Here is a 22,452-nt window from a genome sequence, read left to right as displayed (position 1 = left end):
GTAATCCTCTGCTGATGCTAATACTGTATTTAGACACTTATTTGCCCATGTCTTCTTCCATTAAATTTTAGCTATACATATATTACAAATATTTTTTTTTCATAAAGACACATATGTCATCAGCAGAGGATTACGGTCGCGTGAGTTATAGTTGCCTACAGTAACTATAACGGGGGAATTTCATTGGTTTTTTATCAGTAAAATGTCCAGCTAACTATAACATGTGTGAAACCTATGGTTTTTTCAGTGAATTAGCAAGGTTTTTTAAATGCTAATTCCTAACTATAACGTGTGTGAAACCTATGGTTTTTTCAGTGAATTTGTACGGTTTTTTAAATGCTAATTTATTTATGTATTATTTTTTATATATTTATTTTACAATAAACTACGTATTCAAAATTATTTTTTTTTTTTTTTTTGGTTTTCACCCTGCGAATTATTTTTTTTTTTTTTGTAAAAAAAAAATTTTTTTTTGTGTTTTTCAGGGTGCGCGCACTGTGCGCGCACCCCCGCGATTTTTAAAAAAAACAATTTTTTTTTTTGCCTTCGGGGTCCTTCGGGACCCCCTGACAAAGGCTAGGGGGTCAGGAACTCTCTACCCTGCCCCCTTTTCACGTTCGCCACCTTCCTTTTTCACTCTCGCACTGAAAACAAACAAAATGGCGGCCGACACTTCCTGATTTCGACCGATTCGAACGTTGACTAACATGTAACCACCAATCAGAATTACGCTCGCGCACGTTAGGGTGCTCGCACGGTGCTCGCACGGTGCGCGCACCCTGCGCGCATATATATATATATATATGCTTTTAAATGCTATTTTCTCCGGAAATAGTGAACAGATTTACACCAGACCTGCAAAAGGCACTTCCTTGACCTTATGGCTACCTCTCTGCCAAATTTCAAGTAATTCTGTTCAGCCGTTCGGGCTGTAGCTGTGTCTAAAGGTCCTATGGAAAAATGCATGGGGAAAACGCGTTTTGGGACCCCCCTTTTATCTCAGCCCCCGCTTGACGAATCCCCCCGAGACTTTCAGGGTAGGAGCGGAGCGTAGCGCCCCACCTATTTTGAAATATATATATATATATAGTGCCAGTGCCCGTTAGATGGTAATACAAATTTGTTCACTTATACGCCTTATCTTCTGCCCCCCCATCGGAGCAAAAGAGTGCTGGAGGCTGACACTGCGAGTCAGAAGCAACTTGAAATAAATTATAAATTAAAATGTATGTCTTAAACGAATGCACATAATTTGTAAACAAACCAAATTACTGATATATATTATATAATAAAAAGACATAAACATGCATAATTATTTTTAATTTAAAAAAACCAAAACAAAATATATAATTATAGAACCATTAAAAGTGTGTTTTTAAACGAGTTACTAAAACTATCATATTACAAGCATAAAACACTTACCTTTAAAAATATAAAACGATATAATTTTAAATTAAATGCACTCAAAAGCTTTACTAAAAATATTGAAAGATATAAAAAAGTAACCAAACTCCAATTAAAAAAATATTTAAAAAGAAAAACCCTATTAAAATACACTACTACAAGCTCAATCCTATAAACAACAGTAAAAATACATACATTTTGGACAGGGGGATAAACATTTACTATTGTAAGTCCAAACCAACAGGCGTTTGGGGAAAATACATACATCAGGGCTTTTAATATCCTATTCTAACACCAGTCTAACAGACATTGGGGAAAGTGCCTACATTTGGGAAGGGGAGGGTGGAAGGTCAGATTCTATCTCCAGTCTACTAAACATTGGGAAAGTTGCATACACTGGGGGTGGGGCACATTTACTATTTTAATATTTCATGTCCAATCTAACACACATTTGGGAAAATTCATACATTTGGAGGGGGGCATTAACTATTGAAAATCCAGTCACCACTCTAACAAGCATTGGTGAAAGTGCATACATTTTCAGATTTACTATTGTAATTTCAGTCTGACAAACGTTGGGTAAAGTAAATACATTAGCCAGGCCAGATTTACTATTCCAACTCCAATCCAACAAAAATTAGGAAAAGTGCATAAATTGGAGTGCAGGGTTACATTTACCTTTTTAATTAACACTGAAGAAAATGCATAGATTGGTGGAGGTGGGCTTTATATTTCTAATTTCCATATAAAAGCCACAGGGGAAAGAGCATACAGGTTGGGGGGGAGGGGGTCACAAGCATTACTCACAAATAATATAATTTCCGCCTTAAAATATAAAAATAATAATTAATCTATATTAACAAATAATTTATTTTAATATTATCTACATTAATATCAATATTTAATAGGAATAAACAGTAACTCACAAACTCACTCATAAAACACAAACATTACAATCATTTTCTATATTATACAATAATTATTTACAAAATATATTCCCTTTTAAATTGTACAAATATAAAAATCAAATTGCAAAATAATTTGAAAGAAAAACACTACCAAACCCACAATATACAGACAAACCATTAAAACAACATTATTTTAAAAATAATATAAATAAATATTTTTCAGGAAAAAAATTAATTAAAATACAATTATTTACTTAATAATTGAAACATTAACATGATGAATGCATTACTCACTTAATCCCAAAATATCCACCAACCCTCCTTGAATAAAACACATACTAAAATTTAAAATTGAATACATAACTCAATCAACTATTAATCATTTAAACAAATGTATAACAATTTAAAACTTTAAAAACAATTAACACATTAATCAACTAATGTAAATGAATATATGATTAAAACAATACTCACTGTATGCCCCAATAAATTCCAAAACCCAAATAAAAATTTTACAAAAAGATACAAAATGTAGTATGAATTTAAACAAATAAATAACACTTAAAATATATCATTAGTTAAAAAAAACTCCACCCACCCACTGTCACAATAAACCCAACAACCCAAATAAAAATGATATACAGAATGGTAAAATATCAAACCTGTAAACAGATGAGTAACAATAAAAAGATAACATAAAAGAAACAAATTTACATAAATTGATATATAAATTTCAAAAGTACTAACCAGCCAAACCCTTAGTAATCAAAACAACAAAACTTACAAATAACAATAATATTTCAATAATAATAATATCTGCAATATTATATAGAATAAAGTAAAAACATAAAACAATACAATAAAATTGCTTTCACCGGTCTTGCTCCAAGAATCTGGAATGCCATGCCTCCCGAGATCAGATCCAATCCTTCCCTGGCGTAGTTCAAGAAACTTTTCAAACGGCTATTCTTGAACGAACTTTAACAGCATTTTTAACAGCATCAACTTGTTCTCATGCTGTTGCTCTGTCATAATGTTGATTCTTATTGTACTTCATTGGTGTGATTTATTGTATGCTTGTCTATTTAATTGTTATCGTGCTCAAGGGCACTTCTGCTACAGTTCTGGTCGAGCCTACCCCTCCAACCCTCGACCGGATCTGTGTGCCCCCCTTGTTTTTAACCTCTCCCACTGTCCCATTGTGTTTAGGTTACCCATGTTTTTGCCAAATGTGTACAGCAATCTGATACCCGTTTGGGTCTTGTTTGCAATTTATAAAACGTTTTAAATAAATAAACAAAATACTTTAATAAATATGATATTAAAGTAAGCAGTGTTTTAAACTTTGAAATTACGGTGAAACAATTAAATAACAACAAACTTACCTTTAATATTTTGGTTCACAATATCTTTGTAGTCACAAAATATATGGCACAATACTATGATCAGCTGATATTTTGATGACATTTCTATTATTATTTTTGTTCCGTTATTTAGGCAGAACACTGACACAATTTAGCCAGGGGAGTGTAAGTATAACGAGAGACATGTGTAGAGGCTGGTCAGAGAATACAGAGACCGGAGACAGTACAGGTGTGTGAGAAAACAAGTGGGCGAGATTTTACAGCATGATAAAAGAGTACACATGGTAGAAACACAGGCCGTTGGTAGGCTATAGACTTGGTAAGATTACAGACAAATATGACATCTATTGACTCAAACACACAAGTTGTGTGAAGAGTAGAGATTCCAATATCACACTGCACCAACTGACTACAGCAGAACAGTCCTGTGTATGGGGCAGAGTACAGGATGGGAAGCAGGTAAACATGGCACACAGCACCTGTGCAAGTGTCACACCGACTGTTTTTCTCACCCAGTGCTTGTACAATAAAAAGATAGAAGAACGTAAATAGATGCCCTGAGTGGAGCACATGAGGCCAGTGAATGGCAGTGAGCAAAGTCTGATGAGTGAGATAAGACAGGAAAAAGAATAAAAAGGCATAAAAGTCATATTCTAACTGAGTCTCTCAACTAGTTCCACTTAGTTGATCTGCTGTTCTCCAGAACAGCAGAGCCGCCAAGTGGAACTCGTAGAGAGAGCCAGCTCATCACATAACTCAGCACTGATGGCCTGAGAATGTGAATTAGTACTGGGGAGGTGGCACAGACAAGGAAAAGAGTTTAAGCAAAAAAGGAAATGAATGATTCCACAACAGGATGAGGTGGAAGAAGAAGCGGCTCCTCTGTTAAGGCGAAGGAACGTCCAACCACTGCTCTCTGAGCAGTGCAAAAAGGAAAAATAAAATGATAATTACACAAAGTTATTATCATTTTATTTTTCATTACAGAGTCTGAGCCAGTCTAGGGCAGGGTGGGGCTGTCGTGACGAGCAGGGAGGAGAAGTGGTGTGCACCATGAGTGCTCATGTTGGTTTGGCCGGCCGTCTTAGAAAGGCCAAATCGACATGCGCACTTAGCCTTTCTCCACCCGGCTGAGAGGCAAACCAGGACACTCAGGACACTCATGATGCTGCTGTCATGCTGTTAATGGTATTACCAGCATCACATTAGCGTTGTGAATGGCTTAGGGGAGTCTGGGGGCCTGTGTGCTGCCGGGAGTGGACAGGAACAGAAGAGGATGGAGGAGAGGCGGTGGACGGCAGGTACGTAATTTTTTCCTATTTTCCTCTGTCCGTTACCCACCACTGCAGCAGCTGCCACTGGGTGGAAGTAAAGATATTAAAACTGGGGTAGCAGATAGGGTAAAGCGAAGGAAAGCGTAACGTAACTTTGCCAGATAATAGCTGGGGCAGTACAAGAGGGTAATCTAGATCTGCACTTAATGTCCTGCTCCTGAAACAGTCCAAGAAAATAAACCCACTAACCTCCCAACCTCCCTTAGGTCATGCTGTGTCATTCACTCCAAATTATTACTACTGTTTTAGACTTCTTACCTGCTCTGAGATGGTTGGAGAGAAGCAGCCACCTTGTCTTCACAGAACTTCCTCATGGCGAGGGTGCTTAGGGCCTGGTCCGCACTGTAGAGTGAGAGAAAGAAAATATGTGAGTGGCTCATGTGGCACAGGTGCAGCCTTCTCTAAAGGAGCATCTCACATCCTCCTTCAAGAGTGAGCATCTCACAGGCACTTGAGAGAGAATGACCTCACAGCCTCCTCCCAAACAGCATTTTACTGCCTTATTTGAGAGAGAACATCTAACTGTTTTCTCTCACAAGTTGTGTTTCAAGCTGAAAATAAGAGAGGGGTTTTGACAGCCTGAGACATAAGAAGGAACATCACCTAGGGCCTCGGAGAAATGCCATTTTGTAACCTTAAAGTGAGGGAGGTTTACAGACACCTTAAACAGAAGATATCTCACAGTTTCCTTAAAAAGGGGGCATCTCATAATCTGAGGAACAGGAGAGAATTTCTAATAGACTCCTAAAAGAAATGTCAACTCACATTCTCGGCAAAGAAAGGGCGTCTTACACTTACCCCTGAGGGAGCAACCCAGCCTCTTCACAGGCACAATACTAAACAGCCTGTCAAACTGAAAGAATATATAATTTAAAGACAAATAGGGGTGACCTTTAATCCTGAAGCATGCCTTTGATCCCTTTGGCCTATAGGGGAGGAAGAAACTTATTGAGGGATTGATTGATACATTATAGTAAGTTTCATAACTCTTCCTATCAATAACTCAGCTTTTAATATTGAAAAAATGGGGACCAGTAATAAAAATCACAGTGTCAGAAATAACACAATTATAACAGATAGGTCTATAGCTAAGAAGGATGGGACCTTTGTCTTTATCACCACCATTACCAACATTAGCTTCACAAGGCAGGATAAAGAGCCTGAAGAAGGCGTGCTTCGGACATGTTTAGGTCACTTTTCTTGAATTAGAACTCAAAACTCCATATGACAAAGGCGATGGGGTGATGGTGTTTTTCGTGGCTATATAGAGTTTACAGAGGACTTCACTGCTTGTCCTAACAATCTGTGAAGTAAAAATTATTTCTCATGCCCCCTTGGTTGTGATAAAGAAAACGATGGTATGTAACATTAGTCAAAAGAAGAAAGGCAAAGCACAGCCTGGCAAACAGCAAGGAGTCCACTTAGAGATTTGGCTCAAAAGACGAAACATCACATCTTGCCATAATCACAGCAGAGACTGTTGACACAAGGGCCCTGATTACGCTGTCGCTCGGATTTGCCTCTAACAGACATCGCTGCGGATGGGGAACCAACCGACATCAGGTCGGTGGCTTTGACATCGCAGTTAGGATGCAACCGCACATGATGCGGTCACAAACTTCCATTTTTCAATGGGAGCTTGTGTGGCGGGCTGGAACCGCCTGCAGCAAAGCTGCCATTGAAAAATTGAAGTTTTTGAAACATCCCTGCCACACGGGGCAGGGATGTGAAGGTGGGCACTATAGGTGCCTCCAAGGGCCACATGCAGAGGGCCAGAGGGTCTGGGGGACCTGCTAGGGGCCCCTAAAGAGACTTTCCGACAGCAGTTCCATGTTGGAAAGGCTGACATGGAACTGCTGCTGAAAAGTGCCATCATAATCCCGACGGCAGAAACGCCGTCCTTAAGGGATTATGAGGCCTTTCCAACTGGCCGATGGGCTCCTTGAGCCCGTCGGAACTGAGTCGAATTCCCCAGCCGGTTTAAACTCTGACCACCGTCATTGTAATATGGTTGTCAGAGTTTAAACCTACAATGTCGGTCAGAAAGCTTCCGACCAGCGGTCGGAGGCTTTCCGACCGACATTGTATTTAGGCCCTAAGAGAGAACAGTTCATGGAGTGATGTATGTATATATGAATGTGGTATTTCTATTGCACAAACCAGCCAAAAGCAGATGATCCACAAACAACCAGCTAGCGAGCAGGATCCAATACAGTGGCCTAACTCTGAACAACTGCATGTACAATATGAAGCACTATACCACCTTAAAAAACACAGAAAGGCACTATGCTGGTATCAAAGAAGACAGTGCTTATTTTCAGATATTAGAATAGTCTACAGCTCACTGAATGACTTGCAGCTATAGATTTTGGAATATGAACAGCTTGTAAATCTGTATTGGATTTAAACTATAAAAGAAGACTCCTTCAAATCTCAGACACAACTGTTGTGAGGAAAATTTGGTATAACCTCTATTATTTGAATTTAACTGTTCTATATGTTTGAACTAAATTAACTTTTTCAAAAAGTGACTGTTCCAATGATAAATTGTTCAAAAAAATACAAATTCAACCAGTTTAGTTAGGGACAATGAATTTTATTACAGATCGCCAGAACATCCGAAATGTTAGAACTACTGATGGGTATGTGATGCAAGGAGGTACAGACCCACCATCTACATTTTATGTATGAATAGTATGTGTTTAAGCATAACAGCATATATTTTTAATATTGGTGTTGTTTTGCGTGTAAAGGCCAAGGGGAGGGAGAAGTTTTTGTGTGGATCAGATTACGGGAGTTTTCATTTAAGTATGAAAGGATTATGCTATTTACCCAGTAAGCATCTGTTCTTGACATGTAGAGCCGTAGATTCACATGCTTTGCATACTCCTGCCATCTAGTGTTGGGTCCTGAGGTTTGCAAGTTATTTTTCTTTGAAGAAGTCTTTCCCAGTCACGAGGTGAGGTGACTCCTTCTTTTGGTGATAGTGCGCATGGGCATCAACTCCATTGTTGGATTATTTTCCCGCAAGAGGGTGAGAATGGAGTAAGTGAGTGTAGTGCAGAGATGTCAATGCGTATGCAATGTAAATAATGAAAACTGCCACAACTACTGGTGCCAGGGGAGGTGGGAGGGCACATGTGAATCTACAGCTCTACATGCCAAGAACAGATGCTTACTGGGTAAGTAGAATAATCCGTTCAAGGCATGTGTACTGTAGATACATATGCTTTGCATAGACTATATAGCAGGATTCTCCCAAAGCGGTGGCTAACCAGTAGAGGTTGCAGCTGTTTCAAAAAGTGTCTTTAAAAACTGCTTGACCTACATTGGCGTGTTGCTGTGCTAACACATCCACACAGTAGTGTTTGGTAAATGTGTGTGGTGTGGACCATGTTGCTGCTTTACAAATGTCAGCATAGGGATGTTACCTAAAAAAAGGCCATAGACGCTCCTATTTTACGAGTGGAATGTCCTCTAGGAGGTATAAAGTTCTTTTAGCTTTAGCATAGCAGGTTTGACAATCCATCTTGCAATACCATATTTAGAGATCGGATTCCCTTTATGAGGTGTGGCAAATGCAACAAACAGTTGTTTTGTCCTACGAAAATCCTTTGTTCTTTCAATATAATACAATAATGCTCTTCTGACATCAAGAGTATGAAGAGCTCTTTGTGCTACGGAATCAGGTTGAGAAAGAGACACAGGTACCTCAACTGATTGGTTGATATGAAAAGCAGAAATCACTTTGGGAAGGAATTTGGGGTTGGTGCGAAGAACTACTCAGTATTTATGAAGCTGAAAGAAGGGTTCTTCTAAGGTTAATGCTTGCAGATTACCAACTCTCCTCAATGAAGTGATGGCAATGAGGAAGGCAACTTTCCATGAAAGCAACTGTAATGGACAGTTGTGTAATGGCTCAACGGGTGGACGAATGAGCCGAGTAAGCACAATGTTTAGATTCCAAACTGGTGCAGGAGGCACCCTGGGTGGTATCACTCTTTTAAGGCCCTCCATAAAGCCTTTATTTACTGGAACTTTGAACAAAGATAGCTGTTGTCTGTTTTGCAAATATGCAGCTACTGCCGCAAGATGCAATCGAATGGAAGTATAGGCTAGACCAACACGCTGTAAATGCAGAAGGTAACAGATTATATTTTGAATAGAGGCATCTAGTGGATCAATATTGTTGTTGGTGGAATATATAACTAATCTTTTCAGTTTTGCTGCATAACATGCTCTGGTAGTAGGCTTTCTTGCTTCTTTAAGAATAGTCATACACTCTGGTGGCAGGTAGAGATATCCAATCTATATGACTTCAGGAGCCAAATCGCTAGATTAAGATCCTTGTGGTTTGGGTGTCTGACCTCTCCATGGTTCTACGTGAGAAGGCTGGAATTGAGATGCAGCTTTTGATGTAGAACTACTGATAGTTCCAGAGTATTGTGAACCACGATTGACGGGCCCAGTGGGAGCCACTAGAATCAATGTGGGGGATGTTTGCTTGAGCCTCTGAACCAGAAATGGAAGGAGAGGGAGAGGCGGAAAAGCATAGGCAAATATCCCTGACCAAATCCTCCATGTGACATTGCCTTTGGATAGGGGGTGTGGGAACCTGGAGGCGACGTTTGGGCATTTTGAGTTGTCCACTGTGGTGAACAGATCTATTTGTGGGAATCCCCATTTTTGAAAGTGTGGAAGGAGAACTTGGGAATGAAGTTCCCACTCATGTATTTGTTGCCGCCTTCTGCTTAGGAGGTCGGCAAGCTGATTGTTTAGTCCTGGGAGGTGCTCTGCCGGAAGATGAACTTTGTGATGAATTGATCAGTGCCAAATGGTCTGAGAGAGGCGTGACAGTTGCAGAGAATGTGTCCCCACTGTTTTTTGTACATAGAACATAGTTGTCATATTGTCCATGCGGACTCGGACAACTTTCCCTATGAGGAGAGACTGAAAAGCTTTCAGTGCTGGATACACAGCTAGAAGCTCTAGATAGTTGATGTGAAGAGTTTTGTACTTGTTGTCCCATAGACCTTGAATTGTAAAATTGTGAAGATGGGCATGCCAACCAGTGAGAGATGGCTCTGCTGTTAGCACGATCTTTAGAAGAGAGTTGATGAAGGGCCGCCATTTTGATATGTTTTGCGTGTTCCACCACTGCAGAGAGAGATGGGTGTGGCCGTCTACCAACACTAAATCTGTTAATTGACCCTGCAACTGATTCCACTGACGTGCTAAACACTCTTGTAGAGTATGCATGTTTAACCTTACATGAGGCACTATTGCAATGCATGATGCCATCATTCCTAACAGTTGCATGAAAGACCTGACTGCTAAGTATTGATTGGTCTGAAATTGTAGTAGCAGAGTTTGAATATTTTGAAGTCTGGATGCATTGGGAGAGGCTGGAGCAGTGCAGGTGTTTAGAGTCGCTCCCAGATAGGACTGCATTTGTGAAGGCTGAAGATGAGACTTCTGCGCATTGACCGTGAAACCCATTTGGTGGAGTAGGTCTAATGTAGTCTGAGTGTATTGTAAACACTTTTGGTGTGTGCTGGCCTTGAATCTGATGTCTTCTGAGATGTGCTGCCATTACTGCTACACATTTTGTGAACACACTGGAAGCAGTGATTACTCCGAACAAGAGTACTTTGAACTGATAGTGTTTTCCTGCTATCACAAATCTGAGATATTTGCGATTTGATGGGTGAACTGAAATGTGAAAGTATGCATATTTTAAGTCCAATGTGCAATGGAAGTTTCAAGTTATTTGCCACAGATTACTTTTAGGATTACTTTTGGAATTCCAGGGCTGGATCCTAGATTCAGTCCTGGGTCAGTACTTGGAATCAAGTGATAAAAGTCGACGTAATTACTGTGATGATTTTTAGACAATATTTTGCTATTTTAAAAGTTGACACTTAGAAAATATTTCATAGAAAACAGTCAATGATTTCCTATGGCAGAAAATTCAAGTTGCAGGTATAGTATGTTCTTGTTACTTTTGTAATCCAGTACTGGGTGCCTAGACTCAGTACTGGGACCTTTATCAAAAACAGGTAAGTAATTACGTTTTCAGATATTATACGATTTTTAAAGAATATTTAAAGATTGCAGAAATTGACACTTAGAAGAAATTTCACAGAAAAACAGTTAATGATTTCCTATGGGAGAAAATTGGGTTACTGGTAAGTATAGTTGTAAGTATTTTTCAGTCAGTGCTGGGCACCAAGATCCAGCACTGGGAGCTCACCTAAGAGCAGGTGAGTATTTTCGTTTTCGTTACTCGGCTGATTTTTGGTGAATATTTTAAGTTTTGAAAAGTCCACACTTAGAAGAAATTTCAGGAAAAGCCAGTCAATGTTACCCTATGGAGAAAATTGAGTTATCGGTTTAAAGGTAAGTATTCGACTGGCAGAGTTAAGGTTCTGGGCATAGACTCAGGGATCTTCCAGGGTCAGGTAGGTACAGTTGGTTCACCCTCAGCGGCACAAGGGCGGCCGGGTGCGGAGAGAGTTAGGCCCAATGTTATCCTATGAGAGGTAGGGGGGCCTTGGTTGGTGGCTGCTGACTAGCAGGCCACGCGGCTGTGGGAGCTGGGCTCCTGGTCACTTACTCAAGGCAAGTGGGGAAGTAGATAGGTGTAGAGGTTACACTGCCAGGGCCACTCGGGCGGCTGGGTGCAGGGTGCTTTTGAGCCTTCGGGCGCTCAATTGGTTTCAATGAGAAATCTCCGATTTAGAAAAAGACAGCAAACTCGGGGACGAGGATTCTTCAGGTGCCACCACCACTTCGAGGGGTAAGTTGGGTAGTTGGAGGATAGGTAGGTATCCTGGGATTGGGCACAGGGGGCCGTGGGGCGCCGGGTGCAGGGGTGCCTTTTGGTGTCGGGAAATCTTACCCTCTGTTGATCGCGGTTGGGGGGGCACCTGGTTCTGAGGCTGCAGGCTTCTTCAGGAGTGTCGAGGGAGGTCCTTGGGTGCCAGACTCGGGGTCACAGTCGCCGTGGGGTCATCCTCGTGGTCTTTGTTCACTTCGGCACAGGCCAGGCATGGCTGGTGCAGAGTGTGCTGGGTTCGCAGTTCCGAGCTGCTGCCAGGGATTAGAAGTAGATTTTGAGTAGAGCCTCTACTCATGGGAGTCCCAGGGGTTTAGAGTCAAAAGGTAGCCAGGTCCTTCGGGGTTTGTGAGGTTGCTGGCCACAAGAGATGCCGGGTTGGAGCAGGAGCAGGTTCGTGGGTCGACAGGCCGGTAGGGCTGGGGCCAAAGCAGTTGGTGTCTTCCTCTTTTAGCAGCTGCAGGGCAGGTCTTCTTTCTTCTAGCTCTTCTTCGGATCTTGGAATCTGGAATATGGGGAAGGAAGGTTCAGGGTGCCCCTAAATACTAGATTTAGGGGCGTTACAGGTAGGTGAAGGGCAGGGACCAATGGGTCCCTGTCCTGGGGTGGGTACACCCCCTATCCTGCCTCTCTCCTGTGGGAGGGGGGCAGTAGCCTAGTCCTGATAGGGTAGGGCTTCCCATCTTCAAGATGGCGAGAGCCCGGAGATGTGCTTCATCTCGCCTCCCCCACCTGAGGGGTGGGGTTGGCAGGCTGGCACATCCCCTGTCCTTATTTTGGGTTTCTGGCCAAGCTTCACTCCAGAGTGGGGGGTTGCAGTGGCCCGGGGAAGCTCAAAGAGGCAGCATGCCTTTGATGCTTCCCCCTGCCCATCCTGGGGGAGGAGATTTAGCACCTTGCCCAGGATGTGCATTGTTGCAGGCCCAGGAGAGCAGGGGCTCTCCTACCAAGGGGTCCAGCAACATGTCTGCTGTGTGGCAGCCTAGGCAGCCTCAGAACAGATGTGGATTGTAGGTTAGGTTTTAGGGGGCATCTCTAAGATGCCCTCTGGGGTGCTTGGTACATTAAATCCCACACTGGCATCAGTGTGGGTTTAATGTGCTGAGAAGTTTGATACCAAACTTCTCTGTCTTCAGTGTTGCCATTATGGTGCTGTGGAGTTCGTGTTTGACGAGCTCTCAGCACCATGTACTCTTAAATGGCAGCACTGCACTTACAGTGCCCAGGAATGGACCTGGGTACTGTAGGGGTACAGGGCTCCTGCTCCTGTGCCCACACCATTGGCATAGGGCACCCAGCTAGAGGGGTGGCTGATGTATGCAATGGCAGTGTAGGTGATGGGCATGGCACACAGGGATGTGTGCCATGTCGACTCTTTGTTTTGTCTTGCACCCAGACACTCAGCCTGCAAGGACAGTGTGTGTGTGTAAGGGTACAGAGCCTCTAAGGGTGGAACAATGAGTGCTGAAGCCCTTAGAGGCCTTCCCTGGTCACAAGGCCCTGGCTACCTAGGGTACCATTTACCAGGGGTTGACATGTTGCCAGGGTTTGCCAATTTGGGTTTTGTGTTTTTAGGGAAGGAACATAGGCCCTGGGCACCTGACTGGCAGGAGTCCAGGGTACACTCAGTCAAAGTACATTCAGCAATTCAGCAAAAAGTGGGGGCATGCCATGCAAGAAAGATGGCACTTTCTCACACAACCCCCCCTCCCCCCCCCCCAAACGAAAGGTGATGAGACTAACCTTGCACTATTGAGTCTTCATTGTCTAAGTGGAAGAACCTGGAAAGTCCATCTGCATTGGCATGGGCAGTCCCTGGTCTGTGTTCCACTTCAAAGTCCATTCCCTGTAGGGAGATTGACCACCTTAGTAGTTTTGGAGTTTCCCTTTCATCTGCATCAGCCATCTGAGAGGTATGTGGTCAATTTGAACCAGGAAGTGAGTACCAAACAAGTATGGCCTCAACTTCTTCAGGGAGCAAACCACAGCAAAGACCTCCCTCTCAATGGCACTCCAACGCTGCTCTCTGGGGAGTAGCCTCCTGCTTATAAAAGCAACAGGTTGGTCTTGGCCTTCATCATTGGTCTGGGATAGGACCGCTCCTATCAATAGCTCAGAGGCATCAGTCTGCACTATGAACTGCTTGGCATAATCTGGAGCTTTAAGAATTGGTGCTGAGCACATTGCTTCTTCCAGGGTGTCAAAAGCCTTTTGGCAACTAACTGTCCAGTTAACCTTCTTGGGCATCTTCTTGGAGGTGAGTTCTGTGAGAGGGGTCACAATGGACCCATATCCCTTCACAAACCTCCTGTAGTACCCAGTCAAGCCAAGGAATACCCTGACTTGGGTCTGGGTTGTTGGAGCTATCCAGTCCATGATGGCCTGGATCTTGGGTTGTAAGGGTGGTACTTGGCCTCCACCTACAGGGTGGCCCAAGTACACCACAGTGCCCTGCCCTATCTGGCATTTGGATGCCTTGATAGTGAGACCTGCATTGTGCATAGCCTCTAAAACTTTTCCAAGGTGGATCAGGTGATCCTGCCAGGTGGAGCTAAAGACAGCAATATCATCAAGATAAGCTGCACTAAAGGACTCCAGCCCAGCCAGGACATGGTTCACAAACCTCTGGAAGGTGGCAGGGGCATTCTTTAGCCCAAAGGGCATTACAGTAAACTGATAATGTCCATCAGGGGTGGAGAATGCTGTCTTTTATTTTGCTCCTGGGGCCATGCCAATCTGCCAGTACCCTGCAGTTAAGTCAAAGGTACTGAGGAATTGGGCAGCCCCTAATTTATCTATCAGCTCATCTGCTCTTGGAATAGGGTGAGCATCTGTCTTGGTGACAGAGTTGAGCCCTCCATAGTCCACACAGAACCTCATCTCTCTCTTTTCACCTTGTTTGTGAGGTTTGGGGACCAGAACTACTGGGCTAGCCCAGGGGCTCTCAGAGGGTTCAATGACCCCTAAATCCAGCATCTTGCTGACGTCAGCTTTGATGCTTTCCTTGACTTGATCTGACTGTCGATAGATTTTGTTCTTGACAGGTGCACTGTCACCAGTGTCCACATCATGGGTACACCAGTTTGTCAGACCAGGGGTCAGGGAAAAGAGGCTAGCATACTGTTGCAAGACTTGCTTGCATTGCAGTCAGTCTGCTGTTGGGCAGAGAGGGTGTCTGAAAAGATCACACCATCTACTGACCCATCTTGTGGGCTGTAGGAGAGGAGGTCAGGGAGAGGTTCACTCTCTGCTTCCTGTTCCTCATCAGTCACCATCAGCATGGTGATGTCAGCCCTGTCATTGTAGAGTTTAAGGCGGTTCACATGGATTACCCTTTTGGGTGTCCTGCCAGTGCCCAGGTCAACTAAATAGGTGACCTCACTCTTTCTTTCTAGGATAGGGTAAGGGCCACTCCATTTATCTTGGAGGGCCCTTGGTGCCACTGGCTCCAAAACCCTTACCTGTTGCCCAGGTTGAAATTCAACCAGTGCAGCTTTTTGGTCATACCAGTGCTTCTGGAGCTCCTGGATGGCCTCAAGGTTCTTGGATGCTTTTTCCATGTACTCAGCCATTCTGGACCTTAGGCCAAGCACATAGTCCACTATGTCTTGTTTGGGCTCTTGAAGAGGCCTCTCCAAGCCTGTTTTTTACAAGACAAAGTGGTCCCCTTACAGGATGACCAAACAGAAGTTCAAAGGGTGAGAAACCTACTCCCTTCTGTGGTACTTCCCTGTAAGCGAAAAGCAGGCATGGTAACAGGACATCCCATCTCCTTTTGAGTTTTTCAGGGAGACCCATGATCATACCTTTCAATGTCTTGTTGAATCTCTCAACAAGGCCATTGGTTTGTGGATGGTAGGGTGTAGTAAACTTGTACTGCACTCCACACTCCTTCCACATGTGTGTCAGGTAAGCAGACATGAAGTTGGAACCTCTGTCTGAAACCACCTCCTTAGGAAACCCTACCCTGGTGAAGACACCCAGGAGAGCCTTGGCTACTGCAGGAGCTGTAGAAGTCCTAAGTGGAATTGCTTCAGGGTACCTAGTAGCATGATCCACTACTACTAGAATACATTTGTTCCCTGAGGCTGTGGGAGGTTCAAGTGGACCCACAATGTCCACTCCTACCCTTTCAAAGAGTACCCCCACCACTGGTAGTGGGATGGGGGGGGCCTTTGGGTGGCCACCTGTCTTGCCACTGGCTTGACAGGTAACACAGGAGCTGACAATCTCCTTCACCTTTTGGTGCATCTGGGGCCAGTAAATGTGACTCACTAGCCTTTCCCAAGTTTTGGATTGCCCCAGATGTCCAGCTAGGGGGATGTCATGAGCCAAAGTTAGGAGGAACTCCCTGTATTTCTGTGGCACTATCACCCTCCTGGAGGCTCCAGGAGTGGGGTTTCTTGCCTCAGCATACAGTAATCCCTCTTCCTAACAAGCTCTGTGGGTACCACTGACATCTCCCTTTTCTTATGAAACAGCTTGCTGCCTCAGGCTTTCAAGAGTGGGACAGTCTCGTTGACCCTGGCACAGCTCTTCCCTAGAGGGTCACCCTGGGCCCAAGAGTTCAACCTGGTAAGGGTCAAGCTCCATGGACTCAGTTCCCTCAGGGGTATCCAAATCCTCTCCCTGTGGAGAGGGGTCCTGAATGTTTTGCTGTACAGAAGCTGGTTCCCCAGTCTTCTTACCTTTTCTCTTGGTTGGTTGGGCCATTATTTCAGGTTCCAGACCTACTTTTTCACCCTTCCTCTTGCTCTGTGCTCTGGTTTCCACACACACCAATTCAGGGATGCCCAGCATGGCTGCATGGGCCTTTAGCTCAATCTCAGCCCAGGCTGAGGTTTCCAGATCATTTCCAAGCAGACATGCAGCTGGCAACTTTGGAGAGACCACTACCTGTTTCAGGCCAGTAAACCCCCCCTCCCCAGCCTAAGGTCACCATGGCCATGGGATGACCAGTGGTGACACTGTCAGCGTTGGTGACTGGGTAAGACTTCCAAATCAAATATTGCTCAGGGGAAACCAGTGTGTCTTTCACCATAGTGACACTGGCACCTGTATCCTTCAGAGCTTCTACCCTAGTTCCATTCACCCAGGGGTACTGTAAATATTTCTTTAAGTTGGGTGGCCACACAGCTACAGTGGCAAACTTCACTTCTCCCAGGGAGACTAGACTTGCTTCAGTGTGTTCCCAGATTTGCTCAGGGTACACCTCTAATCCCATTTGTATACTTGCTGCCCCAGGAGTAGTTGTACTGGGGGCCTTAGGGGCTTCGTAGTGGGGGCAAGATTTATCTACAGTTAGGTGTCCTGACCTCTTACAGTTATTACACCAGGCCTTTAAGGGATCAACGTTCTTCCCCCTATAGGGTTGAGGCACATAGGGAGTAGTTTGGGTCCCACCCACCTGAACAGGTTTTTGGGGCCCTTTGGAAGACTCAGACTTTTTATCTTGGGGATTCTCACTACCTTTTGCCCTGGGGAGGCTTTGTGACCACTTTCTTTTGGTCACCCCCAGTGGTTGTCCTTGTCACCCTAGTCTTGTCCCAGTGGTCTGCCTTCTTTCCCAATTCTTGGGGAGAAATTAGACCTAGGTCTACCAAATGCTGATTCAACTTTTCATTTGTGCAGTTACTTAATATATGTTCCTTCATGAATAAATTGTACAATCCAGTACAATCCTGCACACCATGTCCAGCTAACCAACCATCCAGTGTCTTTACTGAGAAGTCTACAAAATCAATTCAAGACTGGGTCTGGGTTTTGTGAGCCCCCCTGAATCTAATTCTATACTCCTCAGTAGTGAATCCAAATCCCTCAATCAGAGCTTTCTTCATGAGGTCATAGGATCCTGCTTCTGGCCCAGAGAGGGTCAGAAGCCTGTCTCTGCAGTTACCAGAGAACAGTTCCCACAGGAGTGCCCCCCCCCCAGAGAGGTTTCTTTACTTTTCTGATGTCACAAGCCCTTTCAAAGGCTGTAAACCATTTGGTGATATCGTCACCTTCCTCAAATTTAGGGACAATCCCTTTGGGGATTTTAAGGTCAGAAGATTCCTCCCTATCCTTATTTTTAGGTCTCGCCTGACCCAGCGCATGCGCTGGTCTGGCGAGACTTATTGAGAGGGCTCCAAAAAGTGCTACCAGGCCAGCCTAGAGCTACAGTGCATGTGCGCGGGCGCGCGTGCGCGCCACTTTTACCGTGATTACGTTCACTTTAGCTTTGATGTGCGATAAGTGTTTAGTTATGCAACGGTTGCATGGCTAAACACTTATAAGGTCCCAAAGGCGAGACCTATTGGCTATGCCAATGCTTGTTATTATTGCTGCCACCATTGATGGGTGCTAAACCCATCTCTCTCCTTTCTTTTTCTAGAGCCAAGAGCCTGGACTCTAGCTCTAATCTTTTGGCCAGCCTTACAAGGCTGTCCTCTTCACTGGTGGGTCCCCCAGTGATCCCTCTGGTACCAGAGTCACCTGTGTGATCTCTAGGTCCCCAGATGCTAATTCTTGGATTGAAGGGTATGGGTGCCCTCTCCTCCCTAGTATATAGTATGGGGGGTTATTATCCACCTCCTCTTCTTCCCCTTCCTCATCTGACTGGCCATCAGCATGTTCAGATGGATGGTCCTTAGCATACTCAGCCTAGAGCTCCTGGAGCCCTAGTTTGGTTGGATGCAGGCCCATTGGTATATTTTTAAGTTTGCATAGGGACCTCAATTTCTTGAAAGACAAGTGCAAGGTGTGAGGTCGAGCTCCTCCACCAGGTCCATGTTATTATTTTCACTAATAGCTGGGTTTGTTTGAGTCATTCTAACCTGACAATTCTAATCCTCTATCCTGACCATAGTGATTTTTATTTTTCTAAAATTCTAATGGGACTTAAGCAAGGCCCTAGCAAGACTTTTAGTAATTTTGGAAAAGACCAATCAGAATTCTAAAGGCAATTTTAAGAGTTCTGTTGTGTGATCAGATGGTAACCAAGTAGTCCAACAAATGCAAGTTTGTATCCCACCGCTGATCCACCAATGTGAGAAAGTGGCTCTGAATATACTGTTCCCAAATAGGTACAGGGTGTACAAAGTCCACAGTCCCCAGAGGTTTGGCAGAGGCTAAAGTTAGATATAACCTTACTCTCTAAAGTGGTAGCTTGGTCGAGCAGTAAGGCAGTATCAGAGGACAGTGTAAAGCATTTGTTGCACACACTCAGCCAGCAAATGGTCTCACACACTCAATAACTGAACTCTAGGCCAATGGTTTATATATAAAAAATATATGCTTGTTTTATTTTAGAAACAACAATAGGTATTAAAATATACTTTCTCAGAATGAGATGCTTTATATAAATACTTTGCAATTGACTGTTGTAGATAGTTACAAGTGGTTGCAATAGGCAACACAATACTAAACACAATAATGCATTGGGTTCAATGGAAGTTTCAAGTTATTTGCCACAGATTACTTTTGGAATTCCAGGACTGGATCCTAGATTCAGTCCTGGGTCTGTACTTGGAATCAAGTGATATAAGTCGACTTAATTACTGTGATGATTTTTAGACAATATTTTGCTATTTTAAAAGTTGACACAGAAAATATTTCATAGAAAACAGTCAATGATTTCCTATGGCAGAAAAGTCAAGTTGCAGGTATAGTATGTTCTCGTTACTTTTGTAATCCAGTACTGGGTGCCTAGACTCAGTACTGGGACCTTTATCCAAAACAGGTAAGTAATTACGTTTTCAGATATTATACGATTTTTAAAGAATATTTAAAGATTGCAGAAATTGACACTTAGAAGAAATTTCACAGAAAAACAGTCAATGATTTCCTATGGGAAAAAATTGGGTTACTGGTAAGTACAGTTGTAAGTATTTTTCAGATTCAGTGCTGGGCACCAAGATCCAGCACTGGGAGCTCACCTAAGAGCAGGTGAGTATTTTTGTTTTCGTTACTCGGCTGATTTTTGGTGAATATTTTAAGTTTTGAAAAGTCCACACTTAGAAGAAATTTCAGGAAAAACCAATGTTACCCTATGGAGAAAACTGAGTTATCGGTTTAAAGGTAAGTACTCGACTGGCAGAGTTAAGGTTCTGGGCATAGACTCAGGGGTCTCCCAGGGTCAGGTAGGTACAGTTGGTTCACCCTCAGCGGCACAAGGGCGGCCGGGTGCAGAGAGAGATAGGCCCAATGTTATCCTATGAGAGGTAGGGGGGCCTTGGTTGGTGGCTGCTGACTAGCAGGCCACGCGGCTGTGGGAGCTGGGCTCCTGGTCACTTACTCAGGGCAAGTGGGGAAGTAGATAGGTGTAGAGGTTACACTGCCAGGGCCACTCGGGCGGCTGGGTGCAGGGTGCTTTTGAGCCTTCGGGCGCTCAATTGGTTTCAATGGGAAATCTCCGGTTTAGAAAAAGACTGCAAACTCGGGGACGAGGATTCTTCAGGTGCCACCACCACTTCGAGAGGTAAGTTGGGTAGTTGGAGGATAGGTAGGTACCCCGGGATTGGGCACAGGGGGCCGCGGGGCGCCGGGTGCAGGGGTGCCTTTTGGTGTCGGGAAATCTTACCCTCTGTTGATAGCGGTTGGGGGGGCACCTGGTTCTGAGGCTGCAGGCTTCTTCAGGAGTGTCGAGGGAGGTCCCTGGGTGCCGGACTCGGGGTCACAGTCGCCGTGGGGTCGTCCTCGTGGTCTTTGTTCACTCCGGCACAGGCCAGGCTTGGCTGGTGCAGAGTGTGCTGGGTTCGCAGTTCCGGGCTGCTGCCAGGGATTAGAAGTAGATTTTGAGTAGAGCCTCTACTCATGGGAGTCCCAGGGGTTTAGAGTCAAAAGGTAGCCAGGTCCTCCGGGGTTTGTGAGGTTGCTGGCCACAAGAGATGCCAGGTTGGAGCAGGAGCAGGTTCAGGGGTCGACAGGCCGGTAGGGCTGGGGCCAAAGCAGTTAGTGTCTTCCTCTTTTAGCAGCTGCAGGGCAGGTCTTCTTTCTTCTAGCTCTTCTTCGGATCTTGGAATCTGGAATATGGGGAAGGAAGGTTCAGGGTGCCCCTAAATACTAGATTTAGGGGCGTTACAGGTAGGTGAAGGGCAGGGACCAATGGGTCCCTGTCCTGGGGTGGGTACACCCCCTATCCTGCCTCTCTCCTGTGGGAGGGGGGCAGTGGCCTAGTCCTAATAGGGTAGGGTTTCCCATCTTCAAGATGGCGAGAGCCCGGGAATGTGCTTCACCTCGCCTCCCCCACCTGAGGGGTGGGGTTGGCAGGCTGGCACATCCCCTGTCCTTATTTGGGGTTTCCGGCCAAGCTTCCCACCAGAGTGGGGGGGTTGCAGTGGACTGGGGAAGCTCACAGAGGTGGCATGCCTTTGAAGCTTCCCCCTGCCCATCCTGGGGGAGGAGATTTAGCATCTCGCCCAGGATGTGCATTGTTGCAGGCCCAGGAGAGCAGGGGCTCTCCTACCCAGGGGTCCAGCAGCATGTCTGCTGTGTGGCAGCCTAGGCAGCCTCAGAACAGATGTGGATTGTAGGTTAGGTTTTAGGGGGCATCTCTAAGATGCCCTCTGGGGTGCTTGGTACATTAAATTCCACACTGGCATCAGTGTAGGTTTAATGTGCTGAGAAGTTTGATACCAAACTTCTCAGTCTTCAGTGTTGCCATTATGGTGCTGTGGAGTTCGTGTTTGACGAGCTCTCAGCACCATGTACTCTTAAATGGCAGCACTGCACTTACAGTGCCCAGGAATGGACCTGGGTACTGTAGGGGCACAGGGCTCCTGGTCCTGTGCCCACACCATTGGCATAGGGCACCCAGCTAGAGGGGTGGCTGATGTATGCCATGGCAGTGTAGGTGATGGGCATGGCACACAGGGATGTGTGCCATGTGGACTCTTTGTTTTGTCTTGCACCCAGACACCCAGCCTGCAAGGACAGTGTGTGTGTGTAAGGGTACAGGGCCTCTATGGGTGGCACAATGAGTGCTGCAGCCCTTAGAGGCCTTCCCTGGTCACAAGGCCCTGGCTACCTAGGGTACCATTTACCAGGGGCTGACATGTGGCCAGGGTTTGCCAATTTGGGTTTTGTGTTTTTAGGGAAGGAACATAGGCCCTGGGCACCTGATTGGCAGGAGTCCAGGGTACACTCAGTCAAAGTACATTCAGCAATTCAGCAAAAAGTGGGGGCATACCATGCAAGAAAGATGGCACTTTCTCACACTGACCTTTAATAAAAACTGGATCAGAGGGTGGTGGTTTATATCTTTTATCAACTCTAGGTGTTAAAATTTGTGCATGAGCAGGGTCCTTAAAAATGGTATCTGCATGTCTCATCATGCCTTTTAACATAGGGAGACTCTGACTAACTCTGTGTGAAGATCCTAGTTTCTTAAATAAAAAAATGTCATCTAAAGCCTCTTTATGCAGTCTAACCCCATGGTATGCTGCTACCTGGAAATTAGCTCTTTTCACACATATAAGGTCCTGAAGAAAGCCAGATCATATCCAAGGCCTGGCTGAAACATTTTGACCACAATGGATGTGGGAGACCATAGTTAACTCCGTGCACATCCGCCACCTTGTTTTTACTACTGCCAAAGGCCCACCTATTAAACAACCCTTGTGGGT

The 22,452-nt window shown here is 44.7% G+C and overlaps 1 protein-coding gene across 6 annotated transcripts in view; it reads right to left on the bottom strand.

Moving 5' to 3' along the window:
• Positions 1–22,452, bottom strand: part of TNS2 (tensin 2) — a 345,238-nt gene that overhangs the window by 113,582 nt on the left and 209,204 nt on the right. For all 6 annotated transcript variants that reach the window (XM_085600920.1, XM_085600922.1, XM_085600921.1 and 3 more), the window contains one exon: positions 5,269–5,352. In XM_085600920.1, the coding sequence (XP_085457046.1) occupies positions 5,269–5,352 (84 nt within the window). The remainder of the gene's footprint in view (positions 1–5,268; positions 5,353–22,452) is intronic.

This window comes from Triturus cristatus, chromosome 4_2 (assembly GCF_964204655.1).
Source record: "Triturus cristatus chromosome 4_2, aTriCri1.1, whole genome shotgun sequence".
In the NCBI taxonomy this organism is placed as follows: domain Eukaryota; kingdom Metazoa; phylum Chordata; class Amphibia; order Caudata; family Salamandridae; genus Triturus; species Triturus cristatus.
Note: the sequence above shows the minus strand (reverse complement) of the source record. Positions and strands in the feature narration are given on the sequence as shown.